The sequence below is a fragment of the Equus quagga genome, chromosome 20 (genome assembly GCF_021613505.1).
Source record: "Equus quagga isolate Etosha38 chromosome 20, UCLA_HA_Equagga_1.0, whole genome shotgun sequence".
NCBI classification, from domain to species: domain Eukaryota; kingdom Metazoa; phylum Chordata; class Mammalia; order Perissodactyla; family Equidae; genus Equus; species Equus quagga.
In genome coordinates, this window is record NC_060286.1 from 18,727,214 (window position 1) to 18,752,822 (window position 25,609).

The window sequence follows — 25,609 nt, forward strand, 5'->3', positions numbered from 1 at the left end:
CTTCAGATAGGGCCGTGGACAGGCCACTGGCACTCAGACTTGTGGGCTCCTTTGGAGGATGGGGCTAGGGGGCGACCTAGGGCTGAGTTGGGAGCAGAGGAAACTGAGAAAGAACCTCTTCCTCAGCCCAGAGCCTCATGGAGACCAGAGGGGATGAGGAGCAAGTAGCCATTCTGGCTTCTCTGTGCCCTTGTTTATATCTTCTTACAGAGTGCAGACTTCGTGGCACCAAAAGGATGGGTCTTTGTGGCATCCCACATGAAAGGCGGAGGAGGCATGTGTAAGAGTTCTGCATTCTGTCCCTATTCAGATACCGCCAGGCTGGGCACCGCAGGGGGCCGCCCTGCTGTCTCTGGTCTGTTTCATCCTCCTTGGAATTTTAAAGCCCCTTCCACCTAAAGAACCCCTTCCTGCTCTTAGCTCCCTCAACAAGTAGGCTATTCTCCCCTCTGGGAGAGAAATCGCAGTGGAAAGGACCCTGACCCAGATCCCCTCCAGCTGTGTGGCAAGTCACTTCTTTCCCTGGGATATGCTCAGTGAGCATGTGCTGAGCATCTGCTGAGAGTGGGCCCTGCATCAGACCCAGCGATGCTGGGAGCAGGCAGGAGTCCCACCCCGGAGGGGCACATGGGTTGTCGATGTGGCAGCCATGTCGATTTGAAGGGCCATGGCAGAGCTTCATGAAAGGGGGCAGTGAGTTCTCCTTGGTTTTGGGGTCATGGAGGAGAGTTGTCACAAAGGGCTAGAGAAGATGGGATTTTCTAGAACTGTGTCTTGGCAGATTTTTATCAGGCTGGAGGAGAAAAGGTCCGGGAGTGGAGGCAGATAAGGGAATTCTGGGCAGTGGGAATGTGGGAAAGAGGCCTGTGCCTTCAGCTTGTTACCAGCCGAGGTCTGCCGAGGGGTCAGCCGGGTCTCCAAACACCAGGCCTTTGGCTTTCATCTCTCTGGCTGTGGAAGGGATGGGGGCGGGGATGGGGTGAGGAACTTCTGGCAGGGAAGCCATTTAGGGTGGCAGCCAACAGGAGACAGTGAAAAACCTTTCCACAGAGCACTTCACAGACACCCACTGTGGCAGGAGCCAGCGTACCCGTATTAACTTGTACAATAGCCATGGTCACCCTATGCTGGACGCTCCATCGGGATCCGGTTTTGCGGACGGGAAAACACCCGAGGTTACACAGAAGCAGAGGGTAGGATTTGAACTGGGCGTCTGGCTCCAGACTCTGGACTTTTAAGCATGTGATAGGCTGTGTTTCCCAGGCGGCAGGAACAGGGCTGAAGGGGATTAAGGAGGGAAACTGGCCAGGAGTTGGGCCTTGATGGCCTCGGTTTCCATATCTGTACAATGGGGACAGGAACATCCGTGGTGAGAGAGCAGGTGTGAAGGTCCTGGTGCTCTGAAGGTGCTGTCAACACAGCCCTCCCCTGCCACCTCACCCCTGGTCCTGCCTGGTGTGGCGCACATGCGGTCTGTCCCCTTCCTGGCCGCCTCTGGGCACACCCTGCCCTCTGGGAATTTCTTTCTCTGTCCTTTCCTCTTGGAGCTGGAAGTGGCTTTGAAGCCTGCCAGCTCCTTAGAGGGCAAGAGGTGAAAGCAGTTCAAGGGATGTAGGTTGGAGGTGTTTGAAAATGCAGATAGGCCACCCGGGCACCTTTTATTTTTGTCCAGAACATCTGAGTGTCTCCGTGGCCCCCCCACCTCCCAGAGTAGCGCCTCCCCCTATGGCAGAGAGGATGTGAGAGCACCCGTGAGGGGCAGGCAAGGCTAGGCAAGGCTATGCCCCACCCCTGCCATGCCACCAAAATAGAAGGGCCGAGGTACCAGCCCCAGGGAGGGGCTGGCCAGGGCAGCCTTTGAAGCAGGAGGCAGCCCGGAAGGGAAGGCCGAGGGAAGCAAGGTTGTTAATATTCACAGCAGAGGCAGCCATCATCCCTGGGTTTTCTGTGATTCCACAACAGGCAGAGACATCGCCAGCTTAGCTCAGCAACTCCGGGGCCTGGGACGCAAGGCCAGAGCTTGGCTCATAAATTGCTGGGTGACAGTGGGTAACTCATTTCCCTCTCTGGGCTTTGGTTTTCTCACCTGTAGCATGTGGGACTGTGACGAGATCACCTGCTGCATCCTTGACGACTTGGCCACCTCAGCACACCCCGCTCCCGTCCCCTGACTGGGGCTCAGGCCTGGCTAGGCCCAGGAAATGTGCTGAGACTGTCTCTGGAAAGCAGCAGGGATCCACGGCAGGCTGAGGAGCTGTGGGTTTGCCTAGGGCCCCCTCCCCGGAGCATCCTTAGGGAGGAGAGAGGCTGTGGGCACACAGATGATGTCTTTGTGAGCAAGGGTGACATTTGAGATATTTAACAGTCAGGGCAGCCCAGGCACAGAGGGACTGACGCACTTGGGGGAGGGGACTGCTGTGCCAGCTGTCCACTCTTCAGATCCTGGGGATGGCTGGGGGGCCTGGGGGAGGGGCCAGCGAGGCAGGAAAGTGAAACATTTGGGGTTCTTGGGGCAGGGCCTGTTTAGCAACCGGTATGGAAGTGTTTCAACATTTTGACAGCTCATGTGACTGTAGGGGCAACCTGCTGGCTCTCAGCCCTGTTTAGGGGCGAGGGAGGGAAGGGAAGGCTGCTGGGGCCCTGGAGACTGCTTTCTAGGCATTTCTACCATCAGAAAAATTCCTTCACTCAGAGGAGGTGGCAGGTCACTCTTCCCACTTGGCCCAGCGTCCCAAGGCCCCTGGCCTGCCACCCCCAGGGTAACCCTCCTCCCCTGCACTTGGAAACAATGAAGGAAGGCTTCCTCTCCCCATTCCTTTCCACACAGCACCTGGCCAGGGTAGGAGCTTGCCCAGCAGCTGCCCTGGACCATGGGCCCGGTGGCCTCAGCTTCAGGTTCCTTAGCGGCCACTTGGCTTAGCCATCTTCCCTCCCCAGTGCAGGGCCCGTTTGGCGCCCACCCTCCTACCGTGCATCTCCTAGGCAGGGACTTTGCCCATCTCATTCTGCCTGGCCGGTGGAGGAGGAGGTTGAGGTGGGGTTGCAGGCTGGGGTAGCAGGAGCAAGTGTGATTGAAGGGCAGCTGGTTCGGGGAGAGCCCCGGTGCCTGGTGCAGGGCCCTGCTCTGCCGGCTGGCCCGGCTTCCCTGTGCAGCAATTTCGGTTTCTATTTTAAACAGTTTGGGTTGGTTGCTTCCCTGCCTTCCTGCTGGGTGTTTATAGTGAGGAAAATAATTGGTAATAGTTGCACAGATGTGCTGGCACTGCAGCTCATCACAGGCACCTTTACCCAGGGGACCCTCCCTGCCCCAGCCTCTCTCTGCCAGCTCGAGGAGGCAGCCTGAACGGGGGTAACAGCAAGCTCCCCCCGTCCCCCCATCCCCAGGAGCCTCAGGCGGTGAGACACAGGCAGAGCTGGGAAGCAGGAGGCCTACGGCGCCCCAGGCATGCCCAGGGGCAGGCCTCAGCATGACAGCGGAGGGGGCCCTGCCCATGTTGCAGGGACTGCTCAGGACAGGCTCCACAGGATGGGCCCTTCCTAGGGGGCTGCAGGAGGGAAGCCCCCAGTGGCTCCATTTCTGATTCCATTTCCTCCTGCAGAGCCCGAATTTGCAGCTGGGGGTAAGGGATGGAGGGAGGGTGGAAAGGCGGGGGAGGGCAGGACCAGGGTTGAAGGTGGGAATTCATCTGGCTTCTTCTCCCCTTCTCAAGGCCTAGAGCAGCATTCTGGAGGGCTGGGAAGGAGGTGGGAATCATCTGGATTGCGAGGGAGCCTGCCCAGCCAGCGGAGGGCAGGGACTAGAGTGTGAGCTGTCCACTACCCATTGAGGGCCCAGCCGGGCTGGTGATGGGGTGAGATGCAGAGCGAGCAGAGCCGGTGAGAGTTCTCAGCCACTGTATCTCCTTCACCCCTTGCACGTGCTGCATGTGTGGGTGCACATGTGAGTGTGTGCATGTGCGTGGCTGCGTGCCTGTGTCTGCACGTATGTAGGTGCAGGTACACACATGTGCACATATATGCTACATATATGTGTATGTGAATACATGTGTCTTGGTTTGGGTTCCCCCAGAAGCTGACCCTGAGACAAGGGTTGAATTGCAGGTAGTTTATTGGGTGGTGATCCCAGGAAGCACAGTGGGGGAGTGAGGAAGAAGATGGAGAGAGGAAGCCAGCCAGTGAGGGACATGCTCTCAAGCAAATTGCTGCTGTGGGGACTGAAGCCCAGTCCCACTGGGGAAGCCTGAGAGCTGGTGTAGAACATGACCAGCGTTCTCTCATCCAGAGGGCAGGACATCTCGGGTATCTGTCCACCAGCTCCCGTCTATCATAGGTTGAAAGCTGCCAATGGGCTGTTAGCTCTCCGGCACTTTCGGTTTGTCCTGCCTGTAGGCCAGGAGTCACAGAGTTCCCAGGAAGCAGCCTTAGAGGTGTGGAGGTAAATGCCGAGGGGATCTAGGTTGCACAACTGGGGCTACTGCTGTGTGGCCGGTATGTGCGCTGATGTGCCGCTGAGGGCCCCTGCAGGAACGATAGGCTTAGTCCCCCAGGTGCTGTGGGTGCCGTCAGCAACAGCCTTCAGGGCAAGCCCCCTCTGAGGGCTGCCTCAGCTGAAGAAAGCTGCCTTGCTGGAGGTCACACCCCTTTCTGGGTGGCCCACATCCAATGACTGATTGATGAGCAGGTATAAAGGCCTGGCCCTTTGTCCCAACTTGGATCAACTCTGAAGAGCATCCTGGCTCCAGACCCCATCTTGGGTTGGCCCAGACGGTCATTCAGGTCTGCATCACAGCCGGACTTCCCCGCTGTTCAGATCTGCTTCCTTCTTCTCCCTTCCTCAGCTGTTATTCCAAGAGCAGTCCCTAATCTATGTCCTGCATTATTCTCCATCCCATGCAGCATGTGTGTGCATGTGCATAGCTGTGCCTTGCAAGTAGACACGTAAGGGTATGGGTGTGCCAGGGCCCTCCATGCAGTGACATAGAGGCCAGGCTGGCAGCTCCTGGGGGCCTGGGACTGAGAGGATATTGGGGATTTAGAGCTGAACAGGAAGAGATGGCTTCCTCCCCACAGCCCCTGGGAGCAGCCCCCAGGAGGTGGATATGAGGGACTCAAGAGTGGGCATCAAGGGAGTAGAGCTGCCTCCAGCCTTGATAGTCCAGGCAGCTCAGTGGGGCCTCAGTCACCCTGGCTCACATCTCTTCCTCCTGAGCTCAAGACTCTTGAGCCTAGAAGAGATTTTTCTTCAGGCATGGACCTTGGCTTGTCTCGCACAGAGACAAATGCACGCCGTCGCCCTACATCCAGGCAACTCCAAGCACAGAGGTCCTGGGATGGGGTGAGCACTCTGACTGCCCCTCCTCCTAAGGCCCGGATGTGGGCCTGTCCTCTTGAGAGGCCAGGAGCAGCAGACGTAGGGATGGAGGTCAGTCGTGGGGAAGAAGGGGACGCAGGCAAAGGAGGAGGCAGGCAAGGACAGCAAGAGGCCCAGAGGGCGCCAGATGTTACAGAAATGTTTATTACAAGGATAAATATTTACAATAATCGGACATTAAAACTGCTGATCTGCACCTGTGGGACTTCAGGGGATGCAGGGAGTGGAGGACTGGGCAATGCATGGGGTGGGAGAGGACAGTGGGACAAAGTGAATCATTTGTGGATCCACAGCCCCAGGCTGTAGATGGGGCCTGGAGATGACCAGGTCCCCAAGTGGTGCACAAAGAGGTCCTATAGCTTGAGCCCAATAGGCATGCTCTACCATGTGCTGCCCTCCTGCCTGCTCAGATGTCTCTAAAATTCTGGATGTTCTATAGTGGCTGGGGGTGTTGAGAGCAGCTCTGAGTGGCAGCATCAGTGAAGAAGCCCCAAGGCTGACCAGGAGCGCATTGCAGCCCCCTCAGCATTCAGAGGTGGGAAAACATCAATGGCCTTTGACAGACGTGTTTGACCTTCTTCTTGGAGTTGGTGGAGCCCTCAGAAATGGCTACAGTTTGGCTCCAGCCTGGATGCTCTAGGCATAATCCAAACAGATATGACTCCCGCCATGGGAGGCTCCTGTCACGCCCCTGCCCACGAATACCAAGGGTGCAGGAAAACAAATTCCTTAGATAAATTCTCCTCATCCTTCTAGTCCTCCAGGAAGCCTTCCTTAGCACTGCAGGCCATGCCAGCCCTGGGTCCCTCCCCACATCTACACCCACTACTCCCCAGGCCCCTCCTCACTGCTTCCCCAGAGGGCTGGATCTAGGGCCCTGCACTCAGCAGCTGGTGGGCTGATGGCTCTCTCTCTGGCATCTACCTGGGATCGCACCAGCTCAGGGCCCTCCAGAAGGAGCCCAGAAAAGGATGATGGGGGCCGGGAATGGGGGCAGAGTGGGGAAGCCCATGTGGTCTGGCAAGATTTCAGGGCCCTGCAGTCTCTTTGTCATCACATCTGCTTCTTGTTCCTGCATAGAGAAGCTGCAAGAACCTATCCGTGCTGCAGAGTTTACATGCCTGAGATTCTCTTCTCTGTCTAGAATCTACAGCATCTTATAAGCCCACAGGAGAAATAAGCATCCTCCAGAACCAGAATCACCAAGGGGTCCCTGTGTCTCCTGGCTGGCTGGGGTCCAGGCATCATGGGGCCAGAGAGTAGAGTTGGGGAAGCTCAACTGACCCCATGGTGGAGACTCCTATGGGCTGACAGAACTGGGGCAGGTCCCCTGCCCTCCAGGCATTCCTTCCTGCCCTGTAATCTCCTGCTGTTCTCTGTGGAGAGGTTGGCAGAGTTGGGCAGTGGGCTGCCTGCAGGCAGGAGATCCTCAAGGGGGTGGGCTGAGCTCTCAGCTAGCCTCAAGCCAGAGGTAGCCTGTGCCTGGATGGCCTGGTTGGCAGCCCTACCTTCTCCTGCTTCCCAGCACAGCCTGGGCTGGAGAATGGTGTCCCCTGAACCTACTCTGGGGCTAGTTGCAACGGGCAAGAAGAAGTGAGGGTTGAGCCCAGCAGGCTGCAGCCTGAGAGGCGCCCTCCTACCACAAACCACCCTCACAGGTTGTCTTCAGGGGCCAGGGCTCTCCAGAGAGTCTGCAACCCCAAGTCCCACTCCCTCCTCAGGCAGAGCAGGGGAGTCAGGATGCCAGGCCAACTGGCCACTAGCCATGGCCATTCTGGGACATGTAAGCTGCCAGAGCCACCACCACGGCCACATAGAGACCAGCCCCCACGGCGATGGAGAGTGTGGCCAGGAAGAGGGCCCGGCGGGAGGTGGTGCTGGCCAGGCGGAAGTCCCCCTTGGAGATGGCCTTGCTGGTCTAGGGAGAGAAATATACTGATGAAAGGGAGCGTCCCCATGCTCAGCAAAACAGCCCCAGCCCACCTGGCTCCTGATCCCATCCTGCATGTGCTCTGCCCAGCCCTCCAGTGGAGGGAGATGGCCCAAGTGGAAGCACTGGGCCCCATGAGCTCTTACCCCCTGGGAGAAGTAGAAGGCGGCGATACCCAGTGGCCAGAAGCAGCAGAGCATGGAGAAGATAGTGAGACCCAGGTGGTCCCTGGGAGGCAGTGTGAAGAAGTTGTCTTCACTTTCACTCTCTGTCGAGGTTGCATCACTCTGTAAGCATGAGTGGGTTTTGTGACCAGGCCCGGGATGACCCAGTGGCAATGATGTGGGACAACAGGCAGTCTTATCCGCTGTTGGTGGGACTGTGGGGTGGGCTTGGCACTCTCTATGGAAAGCCTTAAGAATGACCCAATGATTCCATCTTTAGGAATTTATCACAAGGAAAGAATACAAGTACATATGTACAGGTATGTTCATCATCGGATGGTAATTGTGAAATCTCAATGCCCCACGACCAAGAGATTGAGTTAATAAGAGATGGAAGAACTTATGATGGAATACCGTGTAACCCTTAAAAATTACCTTGCTGAAGAATATTAAATTATGTAGAGCAATACTGAAATAGGTTGCTTAGAGAGAAAAATCAGGTTATAAAACTATGTACAGCAAGATCTATTTTGGGGAGTAGGGTGGGAAAAAAAAGAATAAAAAAAGACTAAATGGGCCGGCCCGTGGCTGAGTGGTTAAGTTCCCGTGCTCCACTTCGGCAGCCTAGGGTTTCGCCGGTTTGGATCCTGGGTGTGGACACGTCACCACTCATCAGGCCATGCTGAGGTGGCATCCCACGTGCCACAACTAGAAGGACCCACAACTAAAATATACAACTATGTACTAGGGGGATTTGGGAAGAAAAAGTGGAAAAAAAAAAGGACTGGATGATCATCAACTAAGATAATAATGTTATCTTCCAGCGGTTTTCTGTATTAAGTTTAAATTACTTATATTATTAAGAAAGCCAGAACAATAAATTCTATTAAAAAATTAAATAGTCAACCCACACTAGTGTTTCTCAAAATGTGGACAGCACCTGTGTCAGAAGTACCTTTTCTTTGGTAAAATACAGATTCCTGGGCCCCAAGCCAGGCCTACTGAATGTCAACACCCGGAGGTGGGCCTGGAAATCTGCGTTTTAAACGCATGCACTCACCTCCTCCTCCTCCTGGTCATCCTCCTGGTCCTGCAGCTCCTCTTGAACTCCATAGGACACCGTCTGGATGGTGACCTCCTCTTCCACTTGAGCAGGTTCTGTGGACTGCTCCACAGGCCCAGCCTGGGGCTCCCTGCTTTCTGTGAAGCTGGTCTCGCAGCTGCCTGCCCTGGGTTCCTTGACCTTATCCCTCCCCAGGAGGCAGCTGGGCCTGTACCAGGCCTCCACGGCCAGTTGCAAGGAGCCTGGGTCCAGGAGCTGGTGGGCGTGAGCAGGGCCAGCACCACCCAGGAGGTAGGAGTAGAGCTTCTCCTGACACGACCAGCTGGGCGAAGCCTCGGGGTAGGCGTAGGGGCTGTGGAGGTGGGCTGGGCTCCGAGGCAGCAGCGGGTTCTGCAGTTCACTCAGACTCTCCATGGCTCTGGGGCAGCTCCAGGGAGGGGGGCAGTCCCCAGAGAGCCTGCTGGGAGAGCAACGCAGACAGACACAGAGGCCTCAAACCCTACCTTTGCCATTGGCCAGCTGTGGGAACTTGAGGTGGCTATTCAACTTCTCAGAGCCTCCGTTTCTTTGTGAGGTGGGGATAGCAGCGGGACTTACCTCATAGAGTTGGTTAATTCATTTATCCAGTCGACACATTTATTGAGCGTCAGCTCTATGCCAGGCACTGCACGGATGCTGGGGATGCGACGGCAAGAAAGGCAGGAAGCAGGGAGAAGGAGGAGGGTGCACACTTCGTCTTCCAGGAGCTTACGGTCTGGTGGAGAAGACACCTGCCCTGGAGGAGAAGTAAAGCAGGGGCTGTAAGAACATCCCATGGACAGAACCGACACAGGGCGCAGGGAAGTCTTTGGAGCTGAGATCTGAAGGAAGAGGACAAGCTCACAAGGCGAGGGGACGGGAAACCATTTCATGCAGATGCCAGATACAGGATGGTGGGTCTGAGAGGCTGGGAGGAGGCTGATGTGGCTCAGGGTACAGAGGGAGGTGTGAGATGGGGTGTGGGGCCAGACTATACAGCCCTGTTTAAGTCTAAAGGGGCTTCAGGGGTCTCAGCAGGGGTGATAGGATGAGATTTGGGTCCTGAAGCCTTCCCCGTGGCTGTGGTGGGGAGTGGCTTGGAGAGGGCCGGGCCGACTGGGACACCATTGGAAGGCTTTGCCATGGCTTCAGGTAGGGTGAGGACAACAGGGACTCAATGGTGGAGAGATGAAGAAAAGGGGACATACCCTGGGAGATAGTGACAGGACTTGATGGCAAGTGGGATATTGGGTTGAGGGCGGATCTGTTCTAGGTTGGATGGGACCACACTTAGCTCAGAGCTCGGCACACGCCCCCTGCTTCCAGCCGTTGATCTTCCTGGGGCAGGTATGGTGTAGGGAGACACCGGAGGCTAAGCTCCTCTCTAAGGCAAATGATGACTTTGGGAATTTCTTGTAGGGTCTAAGGCAGGGCCTCCTGGGCACTGAGGTCTGGATTTGCACATCCCAGCTGGAGGTGTAGACACACTCAAGGGCTGGAGTATAGACACTCTAAGGGGCTGCCTCTTCCTCCTTCAGCCAGAGCTGAGCACCTACTGTGCACCTGGGAATGGTGCATAGTAGGCGCTGAGGGCTGACTAAAGGAGGGAAAGGCAGCCCTTGAGGGTGTCTACAACAAACCCACACACATTCTAGGGGATGGCAGGTAGAAGTGGGGTGTGGAGAGAGAGGAGGGGCAGGTCAGGTGGCCCCAGGGACCCTGCTCATGAAGGTGGAGGGTGACAGGACCATGGATTTATAATCCGAAGATCGGAGAGGCCGTCCTGGCCTTGATCCTTTGGGCAAGTTTTCATGCTCTTCTGGGCTTCACCAACTGTAAAACGCGGATGATAATCCCTGCCCACTCCACAAGGTTGTTTTGAGGATCCAAAGAGATGGCTGAGATGCAGATGTGTAGTAGATTATACGTGGGAGGGGCTGCTGTGCTTAATTCTGGGCTTCCGAACCCAGGGCCATTTCCGGCCTCCAATCAGGTGCTCTGTTAGTGGTAAAGGGAAAAGTGTGAGCAGAGGTTTCTGCCCTCAAGGCCCCCTCCCTAGTCCTACTCCCCATCAAGAATTCATAGCCAAAGCCTGGCAAAGGGCCATTTCTACTTCTGCCCCAAGAGAAATGCCTGGATTCTAGAAAGCTCGTTCTTGGGAAACCTGAAGGCAGAACACGACCCCAGGAATAATGCCCAGGGAGTGGGAGAGAGCCAGGAAGGAGGAAGGCCAGGCAAGCCTGGGGAGAGCATCCAGGGTGTGTCCATGGGGTGCCAGCTCCCCCTGGCTGGCCTGCTGTAAGGGGGGAAGATGGGCTGCTGTCTGCCTGGGGGCAAAGGAGCCAGAAGAGGCTGCCCACGGCTCAGAGGCTCTGAGCCCCTGAGAGTTGTGGAGTCTGGAGCTGGGGCTCCAAGAATGTCTAACACAGAATCCTGGAGGGGCGTGAAGAAGGGCATGTGGCCCAAGCATCCAACTCTTTGCCCAGGGAGGGCACTGGAGAGGCTGGGCTGCCATGCCCCTGGAGACCCTGTTGGCGCATTAACCAGCTACAAGTTTCACTTGGACTGTCACCAGCTGTGGCGGAAGCTTCTGCACAGGCAGAGACACATGCAGGCTCGGGAGGGGGTGGAGCTTAGGTTACTGCTGTCTGCTCACAAATGCAGGGGCCTCGCCGCTCCTCACTCCTCCTTCCTCTCCAGGGGCCAAAAACACTGGGAGCCCCTCCAACTGCAGTGAGGGGGAGGGGCTCCTTCCTGCAGTGGGGAGCTGGGAGTGCCCAAGGCAGAGGCCTCCCAGGGCCAAGCTTGTGCCTGGGCTCCACCGGGCAGATTCCCAGCAGGACTGGTCTCTTCTGACTCCCAAAGGCAGTCTCTGAGCCCCTGTTGCAGCCTTCCCTCACCAGCAGCTGTGAACCACAGATGTGGAGCTGAAAGGCATGTGGCCATAAGGCTCATGGGTTTGGGAGTCAGGTACACTGAGTTTCCATTCCTGATCCACCTCTATTAGCTTTTTGACCGGGCACCCCAGTTCCCATCTGTAACAAGAGGGGTGGTGTTAAATGGTCACTGATATTGATGGTGGCACCAACATCCCATGTTCCCATAGCTTCAAGGAGCCCCACAGAAGTGCAATCCCCCACTCCGTGCCCTCTTTCAAAAGTCAGGGATAGATGAGCATGCTCCGAGCGAGGTGCGGAGTCGTCAGCTTTCCTCCCATGGCCCCTTGAGCAGGTTGAGGGAGGCAAAGGAAAGGCAAGACACCTATTTGCCAGATGGACAGTGGAGCCGTGGAGCCATCGCCCGGCTTCCAGACTTCCCCTGGGCTGCCCCTGTCCCAGCCCTGCCCCCCTGCCCATCTCACCCACCCTCTGGGATCCTAGGACATGGCTCTCCAAGATCCGCCAGCCTCTCCACCATCTGGTTTTAACTTATGCCCCCTCTACTCATAGCCTCCAGGGTCCCTGTTGCCGTCCATGTGGCAGAGATATGCAGAGGCCTTTCTGCTGGGGGTAGGGTCGGGGGAGACCAGCCTCAGGGCCCTCAGGGCAGATTAATACACAAACTTGCCTCTCCCCTATGCCTGGCCTCACCAGGAGGCCTTGGCAGGTCACCTGTGCAGTCCTCCAGAAGGAGAGGAGGGAATCAGGCCCTGGAGCTCTGGAGACCATAGGAGCACTGGTCCAGGGCAGGCAGCGGCGGCTGGGTCCCAGCTCATCCCCCTGCTCCTGCCAGCTACCCTCTCTTGGTCAGAGTACACCCAGCTGAGCCTCTGAAACCCAAGCCACAGCCTTTCCTGGATTACACCACCCACACACGCTCTGACTGTGCCTTTGGGCAGAGCTTCTCAGCGCTTCCTGCACAGAGATGTCTGATCCTGGCTTTTCCACACTAGGGACAAACTGGAAGTCACCTAAATGTCCAATAAGCAGGGACAAGTTCAGTAAATTATGGTCCAACAATAAAGTGGTACAAGGCCTTTGAACAGGTTTACGAAGAGGAATGACATGAGAAATGCTCATTGCAGATTCCGTGAGAAGCAAGAAAAGACAGCGGTGTGCGTGTGTAATCTCAACTCTGCCAGCGTGTCAACAGTGATTATCACCAGGGGTGGGAGCACAGGTGCTTTTCATTTTCTTTTTTACACTAGGTTTTTTCTGTTTTCCACATTTATTTTTTACAATGAGCATGGACTACTTTTAAACCAGAAAAAAGTTATGTGTATAGATTTCTTCTGAGCCAAATTATCTAAAATCAGTTTAAAATCTCCCCAGGCTTGAGATGTTCCTTCTGGGTTTGGAGGCTGAGCACAGCATCCAAAGCTGCCCCCCTACCCCCCTGACACACACGGACAGGCACACACATATAGACGCACACCACTTCCAGAAAGCAACCCGTGTTAGGGACTGCAGCACCTGCTCACAGCCCGGCCGAGGGGCCCGGTTCTCTAACAAGTCACGTTCTCCCCATCACCTTCTAGGGCCACACAGGAGTGCACTGAGCTGATCCTGGGATCCAGCACTGAGTTCTGGGTCAGTGGCCAGTGACCACCCTACAGGCTAGAGGGAGGGGGTGGGAGGTCCCTAGGCCCAGCCTTTTCTGCACTTGGCCTGGCTTGACCTGTTTTTTTCTTTTTTTTTGAAGAAGTTCAGCCCTGAGCTAACATCTGCCAATCTTCCTATTTTTGCTGAGGAAGACTAGTCCTGAGCTAACATCCATGCCCATCTTCTTCTGCTTTATATGTGGGATGTCTGCCACAGCATGGCTTAATGAGCGGTGCCATGTCCGCACCTGGGATCCGAACTGGCGGACCCCAGGCCGCCAAAGCGGAATGTGCACACTTAACCAGTGCGCCACTGGGCCAGACCCTGGCTTGACCTTTTGACCTGTTGCTTAGATCTGCCTCTGCCTGTTCCGTGGAGTAAAGGCCCAGTATTCAAAGCAAAACAATTCTCATCTTCACCTCTGCTGCTTGGTCTTACCTGGACTATGTGTGCCTACTGTGTGTGTGGTACTGTGTCCCTACGCATTTGCTGGTCAGCATGCCTGTGTGAGACAGAGAGTGTGTGTGTGTGTCCATGTACATACTCTGTTCCAGAGGAAAACGTGAGATGTCTGGGATGCTGAAGCTAAGAAGATTGATCCAAATTGTGCAGTTGGGACCAAGGTCTGGGCCCCACAGAGGAGAGGGAGAGAAGGTAGATCTGTCAGGCCACAGTCTTTGGCTTGTTTCCTTTTGAGCTGGGAATTGAGCTGAGCCCTAAGGTTTTTTTGGTAAGATTTTATTTTTTTCCTTTTTCTCCCCAAAGCCCCCCAGTACATAGTTGTATATTCTTCGTTGTGGGTCCTTCTAGCTGTGGCATGTGGGACGCTGCCTCAGCGTGGTTTGATGAGCAGTGCCATGTCCGCGCCCAGTATTCGAACTAACGAAACACTGGGTCGCCTGCAGCGGAGCATGCGAACTTAACCACTCGGCCACGGGGCCAGCCCCTGAGCCCTAAGGTTTTTAACTCCCTGATTTGGGGAAGGAGAGCACACTGCCACCTCCCAGACCAGGGACAGGAAACCATCCCGGAATCCACTGGAGTCGAGTTAAAGCCTCCCACTGGAGACCGATTGCACTGGAGTTCAGTCGTGCTATGTAACATCAGTTTGCTTATCTATAAAATGTATGGAAGAGGGGCCAGCCCCTTGGCCGAGTGGTTAAATTTGCACGTTCTTCTTCTATGGCCCGGGGTTCACTGTTTCAGATCCTGGGTGTGGACCTACACACCACTTGTCAAGCCATGCTGTGGCAGGCGTCCCACATATAAAGTAGAAGAAGATGGGCATGGATGTTGGTTCAGGGCTAATCTTCCTGAGCAAAAAGAGGATTGGTGGCAGATATTAGCTCAGGGCTAATCTTCCTCAAAGAAAGAAGAAAGAAAGGAAGGGAGGGAGGGAGGGAGGGTGAGGGAGAGAGAGAGAAAGAACGAAAGAAAGAAATAAAGAAAGAAAGAAAGAAAGAAGGAAGGAAGGAAGGAAGGAAAGAAGGAAAGAAAGAAAGAAAGAAAGAAAAGAACCACTGCTCTGATAATCACTGAAAGAAGAGTAAAAAAAAAAAGTATAACCAGTAAGCAAATAGATGGAGAATGTGAAATAATAAAAATACTTGATTTATCCAAAATGAGGCAAGAAAAGATAGAAGAAGGAATAAAGAATAGGTGAGACAAAGAGAAAACAAATAGTAAGATGTTCGACTTGCACCCAACTATGTCAGTAACTACATCGCATGTAAATGGAATAAAATTGCCCATAAAAAGACAAAGATAGTCTCATTATGTATTATTCCATTTATATGAAATTCTAGAAAAGGCAAAACTATAGTTACAGAAAGCACATCACTGGTTGCTCAGGGCCCAGGGTACAGGTAGGGATTGAGTGCAGAGGGGTCTGAGGACTTTTTGGCTGATGGCACTGCTCTACACCTTGATTGTGGTAGTGGTTATGCGACTGTACGTAGTTCACAAAACTCACCGAATTGTGCACCAAAAATTAGTGACTTTTTATTGTATGTATATTATACGTCAAAGCCGATTTTTTTTTTTAAAGACAAGGACTGGATTTAAAAAAAAATCCAACTATATGCTACTTATAAGCAATGCACCTTAAATATAAAAATACAAAACAGTTCAAGGTAAAAGGATGAAATAATAGTAACACCTCACATTTATTAAGTTCTTACGTGTTCCAGGCACTATTTTAAATGCTATGTGTTATCACATTTAATTCTTACACTAACCCTGGGAAGTCTATGTTATCATTGTCTCCATTTTACTCATAAAGACACTGAGGCATAAAAAAGTTATGAGTGCTCACTGGCACAGAGCAGGTGAGTGGCCAGCTGGACATGAACCCTGGAAGTCTGACCCCAGAGTCACTGCGCTCTAGTACCACTATGTGTCAGCTACCGTTTATTGAGTACTGGCTTTGTTCTGAACACCATGCCAAGTGCTTCAAATGCAGTATCTCATTTAATCCATCCTCCTTCACATGTAGGGGAACTGGGGGGCTCAGATAGGTTAAATAGATTTTTCTGAGATCACACAGCTGGAGAGTGGCAGAGCCCCATTTGACCCGAGTCTGTCCAGCATGACCAGAGCTCATGCTGGCCCAACAGCATCAAGTCCTCTGGGATCAGCTGCAGGGGTCGGGCCCAGAGGAGGTTTGTTGCACACACTGCCTGGGGGCTCTGAAGTGCCTGGGAAGAGGCATCGTGAACACTGTTAAAAAGAGACCAGAGGGACAGTGTGATGTGTGACCAGGAGTTGGGCCATATCCTCACGACGGGGCCAGCCTTTATCAGAACCCTGTAAAATTATAACAGCTGCTATTTACTGCATCCTCACATGGGCCAGGTGTTTCATATACTTTATCTCAAAACTTTACAACATCCGATGAAGTGGGCTATTATTATTTCCCGTTTTTCAGATGAGGAAACTAAGGTTCAGAAAAGTTCAGTCATTTGCCCAAGATTAAGCAGTGACAGAGACTGGATTTGAACCCACATTTAATTAGGTCCACAGCCTGGGCTTTCGTTAACTACGTCTTTCAGAGCCCACCTGTGTGTAGAGGGTGGTGATAAACGGTGTGGGTGTGAGAGTGCAGAGGACTTGGTCTTGAGTGGGTTAAAATCACGGGCCTCAGTGAAGGGGATGGGAAACGGCAGCTTGAAGACAAGATTAAGAAAATCGGGATGATTATCAGCCCAGGGGCGGCTGCCTAGATAACCTCCAGGTCTGGATTCAAATAAATCCAGAGCCATTGTGTGGCAGCTCAGCTCCCGACCACTATCTCTCAGTGCAACAACAGAGATTGCTTCTAAATTGAAAGATAAAAGCCAGAACTTTCTAGTAGGGCAGAAGATTAAATATAAATGATTAAAATCCAGGGAAGAGGTGAAATCTTTAAGAATAGGTGTTAGACCATCCTCTAGTCAGATAATATGTAAACTGTCCCGCAAACTGTGAACTGCTGTGACTATGGTGGCTGTTTGTGGATGGCTTCCAGCTGGGTTTGATGATTTCTGGCCTGTAAGCAAGAAAGCCACCAAGCCAGCTTGGAGTCATGGCTGCAGCTTGTTGCATCTGACAGTAAAGAGAGAAAGAGTCAGGGGTTAGGGATGGGGAGGGGGTGAGGCCGGCAGAGTCTAAGGAAAACGGGGAACTCAGCTTTCTTTGCTTCGGTTTGCCTCCTCAGGAGGCTGACGCAATTGGTTATCCTTTCTCTCTCCTCTCTCTGTCTTCGACTGCTCCAAGCTCCTGATCCTTCCTAATGGTGCTTAAACATATTGGAGTCTCCTTCGCTTAAAAAACAAATCGTGATGATTGTAAAACCTGGCTGCCTTGGGACTGGCTCCATGGCCAAGTGGTTAAGTTCCTGCGCTCTGCTTGGGTGGCCCAGGGTTTCACCAGTTCGGAACCTGGGCGCGGACCTAGCACCGCTCATCAGGCCATGTTGAGGTGGCGTCCCACATAGCAGAGACAGAAGGACCTACAACTAGAATATACAACTATTTACTGGGGGGCTTTGGGGAGAAGAAAAAAAAAGATTGGCAACAGATGTTAGCTCAGGTGCCAATCTTCAAAACAAAACAAAACAAAAACAAAACAAAATTTGGCTGCCAATACTTAGACACTCCTCCCATCAAAAGGTGGGGCCCTATGTCCCTTCTCTATAATCCGAGGGGCCTTGTGACGGCTTCAACCACCGAGCACAGCAAAAGTGATGCTATGTGACTTCGGAGGCCAGGTTATAAAAGGGCATGCATCTTTCACCTTGCTCGCTGGAACACTCACTCATGGAACCCTGAGCTGCTCTGTCGTAGTTGGACTACTCTGAAGCCGTCAGGCTGGAGAGGCCATGTGTGTAGACGTTCTGGTTGATGGAGCCTGCTGAGCCCAGGCTTCTGGTAATCCCCAAGATGCCAGACATGCGAGTGAAGCTCTCTTGGACTCTTCAAACAAGCCCATCTGTCAGCTGAATACCACTGGGTGACCTCTGTCCCTGCCACTTGGAGTGGAATAATCACACAGTTCAACCCTGCATGAATTTCTGACCCCCAAAGTCGTGAGGTATAATGTCTGTTATTTTAGCCACTAAGTTTCGGGGTAGTTAGGCACCAACAGAGAACTGGAACATCTTTCCTCAGTGCCATTTCCCTCCTTCGGCTCCTGTCCTCTTTCTTTCTTTCATTTCTCAGCGGCATTTCTCAGAAGCATTGTCTCCACTCGTATCAGAATACTTTAGCTCTCGCTCAAAAGTCACTTCCTCAGGGAGTCTAGATTTAGGTTCCCTGGTTATCTGCTCTCCAGGCTCCAGCTCTTCCTCTCGAAGAGATTATCACAGTCTCTGTTTATATATGTGCAATTCGTTGATTAGTGTCTTTCTCCCTCACCAGAATGTGAGCTTCAAGAAGGTGGGGACTGTGTCTGTGTCTGTCTTCCTCAGACATACCCTGCCTGGCATATAGTAGGCACTCAACGAACAGTTGATCTTATGAATGAATGAGTGAATGAGTGAGTGAGTCAGCTAGGTGTGTCGACGCTCCCCTGTAAGAAAGGACTTTCCAGGATCTGGGATGGCTGGGGCACAGCTGACTGGGGCACATATAGTTCTGCACAATGAATATTTCTTGAGCAGTTACTTCAGACCAGTTCTTGGAATGCAAAATACACAAGAAATGGTCCCGGTTTTGAGGAGGCATAGGGAATACAGATGAGCAAATACAAAATTTCAATACAGTGGAGTTGTGCTAGCAGCACATGGAATGCTAGGGTTGTGCTGATAAAAGGCTCCTGTCCTGGGATGGGAGTGGAGGTGATGGTCGGAACTAGGAATAGGCTTTCAGAGCAGGTGACATCTGAACCAAGTCTTCAAGGAAGAAGATGAGTCATCTAAATGAGACAGTGAGAGAAGAGCAGTTCCAGCAGAGGAAACAGCACAGAAGCATGGGGTAGTGGTATGGAGGGGAAGTCTGGGGCGGGGAGATGGGCTTGTGGCTGACAAAGGTGATATTGGCGGGATCAGGCAGGAGAGGTGGGAAGGCCTCCTATTCCACACAGAGAAGCTTTTTCCTGTGGACAGTGGGGAGTCAATGACAGTTGTAAAAAGTAAGTGATATGGTCGTAGCCGTGTTTTAGAGCAGTGCATAGAAAGGATTTGAGGGGAGTGAGAATGGAAGCTAGAAGTCCTGTTAGGAGACTATTTTAAAAGTGCGGGAAGGAGGGAATGAGGATTTGAACCTGCCCTAAGGCAAAATGGATGGAGAGCAAGAGTCCCGCCTGAGGATAGTTAGGAGTAGTTAGAACAGGACTCTGTGGTTAACTAGAAGTGAGGGAGAGGGAGGAGCCGCAGGTGACTCTCAGGTCTCTGGCTTTGTCAACCAAATAGAAAGCAATGCCAGCAGCTGAGACAGAAAATCTAGGGGAGGCTGCTGGTTCAAGAAGGCTGCCTGAGCACAAATGACCACCTCTTCTCCTTCTTAAGGTTCTATTAAAATGACGGGACATATATTTTTAAAAGAATGAAATCATAACAAAATGGGAAAACAAAAAGGAATGATATCAATGGGCCAGAAACATTGCAGAATTTCTGGAAGATAAAGAGGAGATGAGATTCCTGGTGAAGAAATCCATGCAGAGAAACCTGCAGCCCCAAACACCAGAGGAAAGAATAATTCCCATTCACGTGAGAGGCCTGTTAGGGAAACAAACCTACCCAACTTCAGAGGAAATCCACATCAGCTGCCTGTGCTAGCCTACACCTTCCTGTACTCATAAGTCTGAGTGGACAAGAAGGATAATGAAAAACAACTACATGAAAATAGAAGAGAAGGATTACATAAGCAAATAGAACAATTGACCCAATAAGATTTGAAAATCATTCGAGTTATAGAAAAGATCTTTAAAATTTTTTTGAATTCATATCCTCAGAGAGATATAAGAGGACCATTGCATCCATAAAACAAGAACAGGCTGCTATGAAAAGGGAGCAATCAAAGAACAGGGAAGAGTTTGGAAATTGAAAATAATTGTCTAAATTTTCAAAAATTCAGTGGAAGGACTGGATAATAGAATGGAAAGTTAAAGACTAACTTCTTAATGTAAAAGAAAAAGTTAATGAAATTCCTCAAGACATAGAGCAAAAAGAAAAAAGATGGAGCATATGAAAGAAAGTTAAGAGACATGGAGGAGAGTCCCGGATGTCCCACATCTATCTAGTAGGAGTTTCAGAAAGACACAACAGAGAGACTGGAAGAGAATAATAATTAAAGGAGCAGAAGCAGAAAGTGTTTCCTGAGCTGAAAAAAAAACTTAGATTGAAAAGTCCCACCAAGCTGGAAAAAATGAAACACACACACACACATAACACACAGAGACACACACGAGGAAGAGCAGGATGGGAAGGAGAAGTGGATAGGTTTGATCTTAAAGTGTCTTTAGGATACTAGGGTAGAAACTCTGCCTGGCAATTTGGTGTATGGAGTTGAAGCCCTGGGTAGGGGTAAGGGCTAAAGAGAGACTTGAGAATTATCAAAGGACCTATGGAGAGGAAGGGGAAGAGAAGATCAGAGGAGAGGAGAGGAGAGGGCTGAGGAGGGAACCCAGGAAAGAGAGATAAACAGCTGGAACACTTCTCAGCTCCCGGGGAGGCTTCTTACTTGCTGTCTTCCTGGGAAAATCGGTCTACCCTCTTTTCTACCCACTGTCACCCTGGGCTCCCACAGGCTGGACTGTCTTCTCCCTCAGAGCATAATCCACCTGCCTGGGAGATGGGCTTGTGGCTGACAAAGGTGAAAATTGCTGGGAGGATTGGGATGGTGGCACCACTACTCAAATTAGTCAGTTTTCAAGTGGAAATCAAATCTCTGTTCTGGCTGAAACAACCTGTCTCTCCACTGAAGCAGCTCATTCCCACTTAGAAGCGAACTGCGCATCTAACGTTGGAAGATAACACACCGAACGACGAGGTAGAGCGTCAGGCCCTCACTTCCTGCTTGGTTTACTTGGGAGGCTGGCGGTGGTGGCAGCTGCAGGGAGGAGGGAGAAGAGAGAACAAGGGAGGAAGCGAGAGAGGAGAGGACCTGGATACAAAGAACAGGGATGAGATCAGTCTTTATTGTCCCCTGACTTGCAGTAGAGGGGACCCTGCTCCAGGCAGGATGCCCACCAAGCCCCTGAGAAGGGGAGGGGTTGGAAAATGCCAAAGGTTTAGAGAACTGGGATGTTTCCCCTTCCCAAAGTGAAGACTGTTCCTTTTGCTTCTTTTTCCCTGGAGTGGTGTCCTTTGGGGCTGGAAGTCCCTCTAGGATGCACAGATGAATTGGCTTTTGAACTTGAAGGTAATTAATAATTTGCAGATGTCTCCAGATATTGTCTTATTCTCTGCCCCTGTCATTTTGTGTGTGCCACCCAGGGAAAGGGACACACATGTGCTGCATATTTCAATGTTTCGATCTCTCTCTTACACACACACAAACACACACAGACACATGTCATTTCTTAATGACCATGCCACATTTATCTCTTCCTCTTCGTCAGATCTTCCCTGCCCCCAGCCCCAGATAACCAGCATCAGCCAGTCACGTGCCAGGGTTGACTCCCGTCTTCCCTTTAAGGCCTTGCAGAAAGGGTCAGAGTAGGAGCCTCAGCAGGAAGTGGGCAGGAGGGGGACACAAGAAGTAGCCAGTGGGTAGTTTTCCCTGGTTGGGAGAGGAGCCAGATGTGTTTGCCTGGGTGACCAGAGATGTCCTGCACCCTGACAGCTCTGAGGGTGGGGTTTTCACCCAGACAGCTGCAGAAGGAGTGGTGCATTGTTCTAGGCCCAGCAGGAGGCCAGCACCCCCACAGACCAGTCTGGCAGAAAATAAAGCCCCTCTCTATGCTAGCTGCCGCTGCTGCTGCCATCACTTTGTTATGAGGGTTAGTGACTGTCCATTAACTCTGGAGAGCTGATTCTCGCCAGTGCTGCACCAACAGTTGAGAGCTAGAAAGTGCTGACATGGGGTGGGGGGGGTTGATCCCCAACCCTGACTGGGTGCTGGTAGGGAGGAACGGGGAGGTCACTTGCATGGCTTACTCAGCTCTACCCAAGTACCGGTTAGCTAAGGCTTTTCTGAACATTGGCTTGGCCTGCCACAGTTGAGGAAAATTATTGTTGGAGCTTGTTTTGTTTTTATAGAAAAAGCTTCCCCCAGGGATGGATCTTTCCTGACTGTCCCCTCTTCCAGTCTTCTTAGGAGGGGGATCCCACCCAGGCAGGGTCCTTGGGAGGAGATGGTCAAGGATCGGGTCCCTGGCCCTTGGCTACTCACAAGGGATCTTAGGGGGGTGTCCTTTCCTGGTCTCTTGTCTTGGAGGCAGGGGCCCTCCTGGCTCAGCAACTCTGTACACACTCATGGCTTTCCCAGGGAAATAAGAACAAGAGGGGGATCTTAAGAAAACACTAGAAACATAAATGGCTTTTTCTGGTTTATCTTGCTCCCTTCTACTCCATTCATAAAATCCAGTTCTTTACTGAAAGGACATTAACTTACTCTTCTAACCAGGTTAATGAAGCTGGTATCCTGTGCTCAAGGAGAACTGAGGGATTCACAAGCTCAGGACAGCCCTCAGAGAGCCCCACAGAACATCAGGGCTTGGAATGTTAAAACTTACCTAGTCCAACTCGCTTGTTTTACGGGTGAGAAAACTGAAGCTTACAGAGGGGAAGGGACCTGCCTGACACTCAGTGGCAGATCTGGGACCAGAATACAGGGCTTTTGACTTGCAGTCAAATGCTTTTATTCTGAGATATTTTAACGCTTCATTCTCTTATTTTACACCCAATTACAGAGTCCTTACTATCTTCCAGGTGCTATGGGGGAAGGGAGGTGTGGAGGGAGGCAAAGAGATGAAAACAACACAATCCTTGCCTTCAAGGAGCTGTTTCCCTGGATCTGTGATCCTTGGGGGGAAGGGACTGAGCCAGACTCTCACCCTATATTGTTTTCCACAGGTGATGGTGGAAGAGGAGAAGGGGGAAGGGAACACTTTTGGTCCCCCAAGATTTACAAGTTGAGCTTCACTGACTCTGGAACCACAGGGAGGCCAGGACAAAGCGAGCCATGGCCAGGCTTGTAGGAAAAGGGGCAGGGGTGACAATGATCAGGTCACTGCTGGCAGGCCTGGCTGGTGGATGGGAACAGTGACAGCAGCTCACGCTGGTATGGCGATGTACAGTTGACAAGCCTTCAATCAGGTATGTTGTTTCCTTGAGTCCCAAGGCAATTCCCTGAGGTGAGCAGAGCAGCTACCTTATCCCCACTTTAGGGATGAGGAAACTGAGGTTCAGAGAGCTCAGGTAACTGTCCTAAAGCTAATAAATGCCAGTGCCCAGCCAGGAATTCCTAGTCTAGTGTTTTTTCTACCACTGGGGGTAGGGAAGTTGTACTGGGTTGAGAGAATGGGGATAAAGCAGTGGTCAGCCCCAGCGAGAGGCCAGTCTTCCTCTACGCAGTTTTATTTTGATTGCTACATTCTGCCACTCAGAGAACTCTGCTCCAAGGAACTGGAAGCACTTTGCAGGCCTGAATGAGCTCATCCACCGCACTCTTGCCAAAAAGAGGGAGAACTCCAAACGGAGGCTCTGTCTAGGGTCACCAGCATTCAGGCACGTAATAGAAAACAGGACTCATCTTCCCCCACCCTTTGCCCTCATGCACCAAGTAGTGTGATGCAAAACCAGCCTTCTTCCATGAGAGTCAAGAGGGCCACAGGGAAAAATGGAAGTACCTTCTGGTACCTCCTGGTATCTCCTTCCTTCCCCGGAGAAATAGGTTAATATTCCTAAGGGGCCTGGCTCATCCCTTGGCCCAAGGGCCATTTCCAGGGCAAATAAATCTTCAGAGGGCTGGGCCACAGTCCACAGATGAGCAGGCTTAGGGGAGGAGAGGGGAGATTAGCTGGCTCAGATTTCCCTAGTGTGGCAGAGCCCTGGTGGGGACTAGGGTGCCAGAGTCCAGGAGACTCTCATCACTTGGCGTTCCTTGTGGGCAGGGTGTCTCAAAGCTTCCTGAGGTCGGGGTCAAGGCCTGGTGGTGTAGGGTCAGAGTGCCCAGGAGCCTGTCTGGGCCCCAGTCCCTCAGGCCCTTCCCAACATCCGCAGCCTATAGGGCGAGGGGTAGGGATGGACTTGGCACCATCTCTGGCAGAGCACAAGGTGAGGCCAGCAGGGAGTCAGAGCCCCCCATCCTTGAGAGAGGTCCCACTGCCCTCCCCAGCTCAGTTCCGGCTCGGCGCCCATCTATGCACTCCCGCTACGCCCCCAGACGGACCCTTACCTGTCCCGCCGAGGACGGTCCCGCCTCCTCCGCGGGGTTTGGGGGGCTGGCATGGGCCGGTGAGCGTTGGTGGCACCAGCACCTTGCGGCCGCCGTGGAGCTCCCAGGAGGGCGCCTCTGCTCCCCGCCCCGGGTCCCTGCCGCCGCCGCTGCTTCAGCACCGCGGACAGCTCCCGCCCGCCGCCCGCCGCCGCCCGCCCTGCCCGGCGCGGTCCCCGGAGCCCCGCATCTTGGCCGGGCCCGCCGCCGCCGCCGCACAGCCCTCAGCCCGGCCCGAGGCGGCTCCGCGCCGACTTGGGAGGGCAGCGAGGAGGGTCCCCCTCCTCTCCGCCTCCCGCCGCCGCCGCCTCCCTCTCGCCTCCGTGCTCCGTGTTCCCTTCCACGCTCCAGAATCAGCCCACCAGGCACTCCGGACCCAGCTCCCGGGCGGGGCGGGGCGGGGCGGGGCGGGAAGTCGGAGGAGTCCAGAGGAGGCGGTGGAGCGAGGGGCGCGCAGCTGGAACCGGCTGCTCTGGTTCCTGGAGCCGAGTCCCCTCTCTCAGCCCTTCTCCCCTCCTCTACTCCTGCGCTCCCCCAGAAGCGATGGGCGACCCTCAGACTTCTGGAAGCATTTTGGAGCCCCTAGGCTCCCAAGCTTTGAATTTTAATATTGATTTGTTCTAAAAAGAAAAACAAGCTAACAAACAGCATTTATTGAGCTCCTACTATATACTGGACATGAAGCCAGGTTTTTGTTTTTAACCAATACAATCTCATTTAATTTTCTAAACAACGCTATGAGGCATATATATATATATTCCATTTTACACATGAAGACGCTGGGCTCACAGAGATTAAATCTCTTGATTTGGAGATAACAGTGCTGTGCTGGGCAATGCACAGGCTTTAAAGACCATGGGCCTAAGTTTTGGTCCTGGTGTCCTATTTATTAACTGTCTAACCTTGAGCAAGTTAACCTCTCAAAGCCTCAGGTTTTTCCTCAGCAAAATGGGGGAGCTGTATCTACTTCATAGGAGTCATATGAGGACAAAGCTAGATGACCTGTGTGACACACTGGTCTCAAATAGGCCCTTAGCAGGTGAACGTTCTCCTCAGTTCTCCCAGAGAGAAACCTCGGACCTGAGACCAGGGCTTCAGCTGCCTTGTCTCCCCACTGTCCTGCTCGTGATAGCCCCCCTTCACTCAGTTTCCTTTTTTGGTGTGGAGTATCCTCATCTTGAGTGTTATAAGTGGATAGGGCTATTTTTTCAAGCCTCCCACAAGGTCTTGAGTGTTGCCACAACACCAGGAGGTTGGGGGAGAGTATTCTCATTTTCTGAAGGTAAATAGGGGTCTGCAAAGTAAACCCTGGAGTAGGCTGAAGCTGAGGCTAGGGATGGAAGGAGGCACTGGGAACCAGGCTCTGGCAGTGGCAGTCCTCCCTTGCTCCATCCAAGGATGCCAGAGCACACTGGATGGTGGCTCTGGGACCCCCTCACTCTCGTGTGACAAGGGGCATCTGGAGCAGTTCTGTTTAGCTCCTGGTATCAGTAGGAAGCTCCCATCATGGAGCTTGTGTCTCCTCATCTTCAGGGCTGGGCAGAGAACTCCCTAAGCCTTGTGGTCTGTCTCAGGGCTGGTAGTGGTGTTTAACCTGCTGGGTGTTAAATATGTTCTTGCTCTTCTTGCCCCTGCTCCATTAGAATGTAAACCCTAAGGCTAGGAA

At 52.7% G+C, this 25,609-nt stretch overlaps 1 protein-coding gene across 1 annotated transcript; it reads right to left on the reverse strand.

The window, feature by feature from the left end:
* Positions 1–7,130: 7,130 nt before the first annotated feature.
* On the reverse strand, positions 7,131–8,942 carry SYNDIG1L (synapse differentiation inducing 1 like). The gene is made up of 3 exons (XM_046647045.1): positions 8,526–8,942; positions 7,448–7,588; positions 7,131–7,289 (listed from the first exon to the last, which is right to left on the reverse strand). The coding sequence occupies exons 1-3, from the start codon at positions 8,940–8,942 to the stop codon at positions 7,131–7,133; spliced, it is 717 nt and encodes a 238-aa protein (XP_046503001.1).
* Between the last annotated feature and the right edge of the window lie 16,667 nt (positions 8,943–25,609).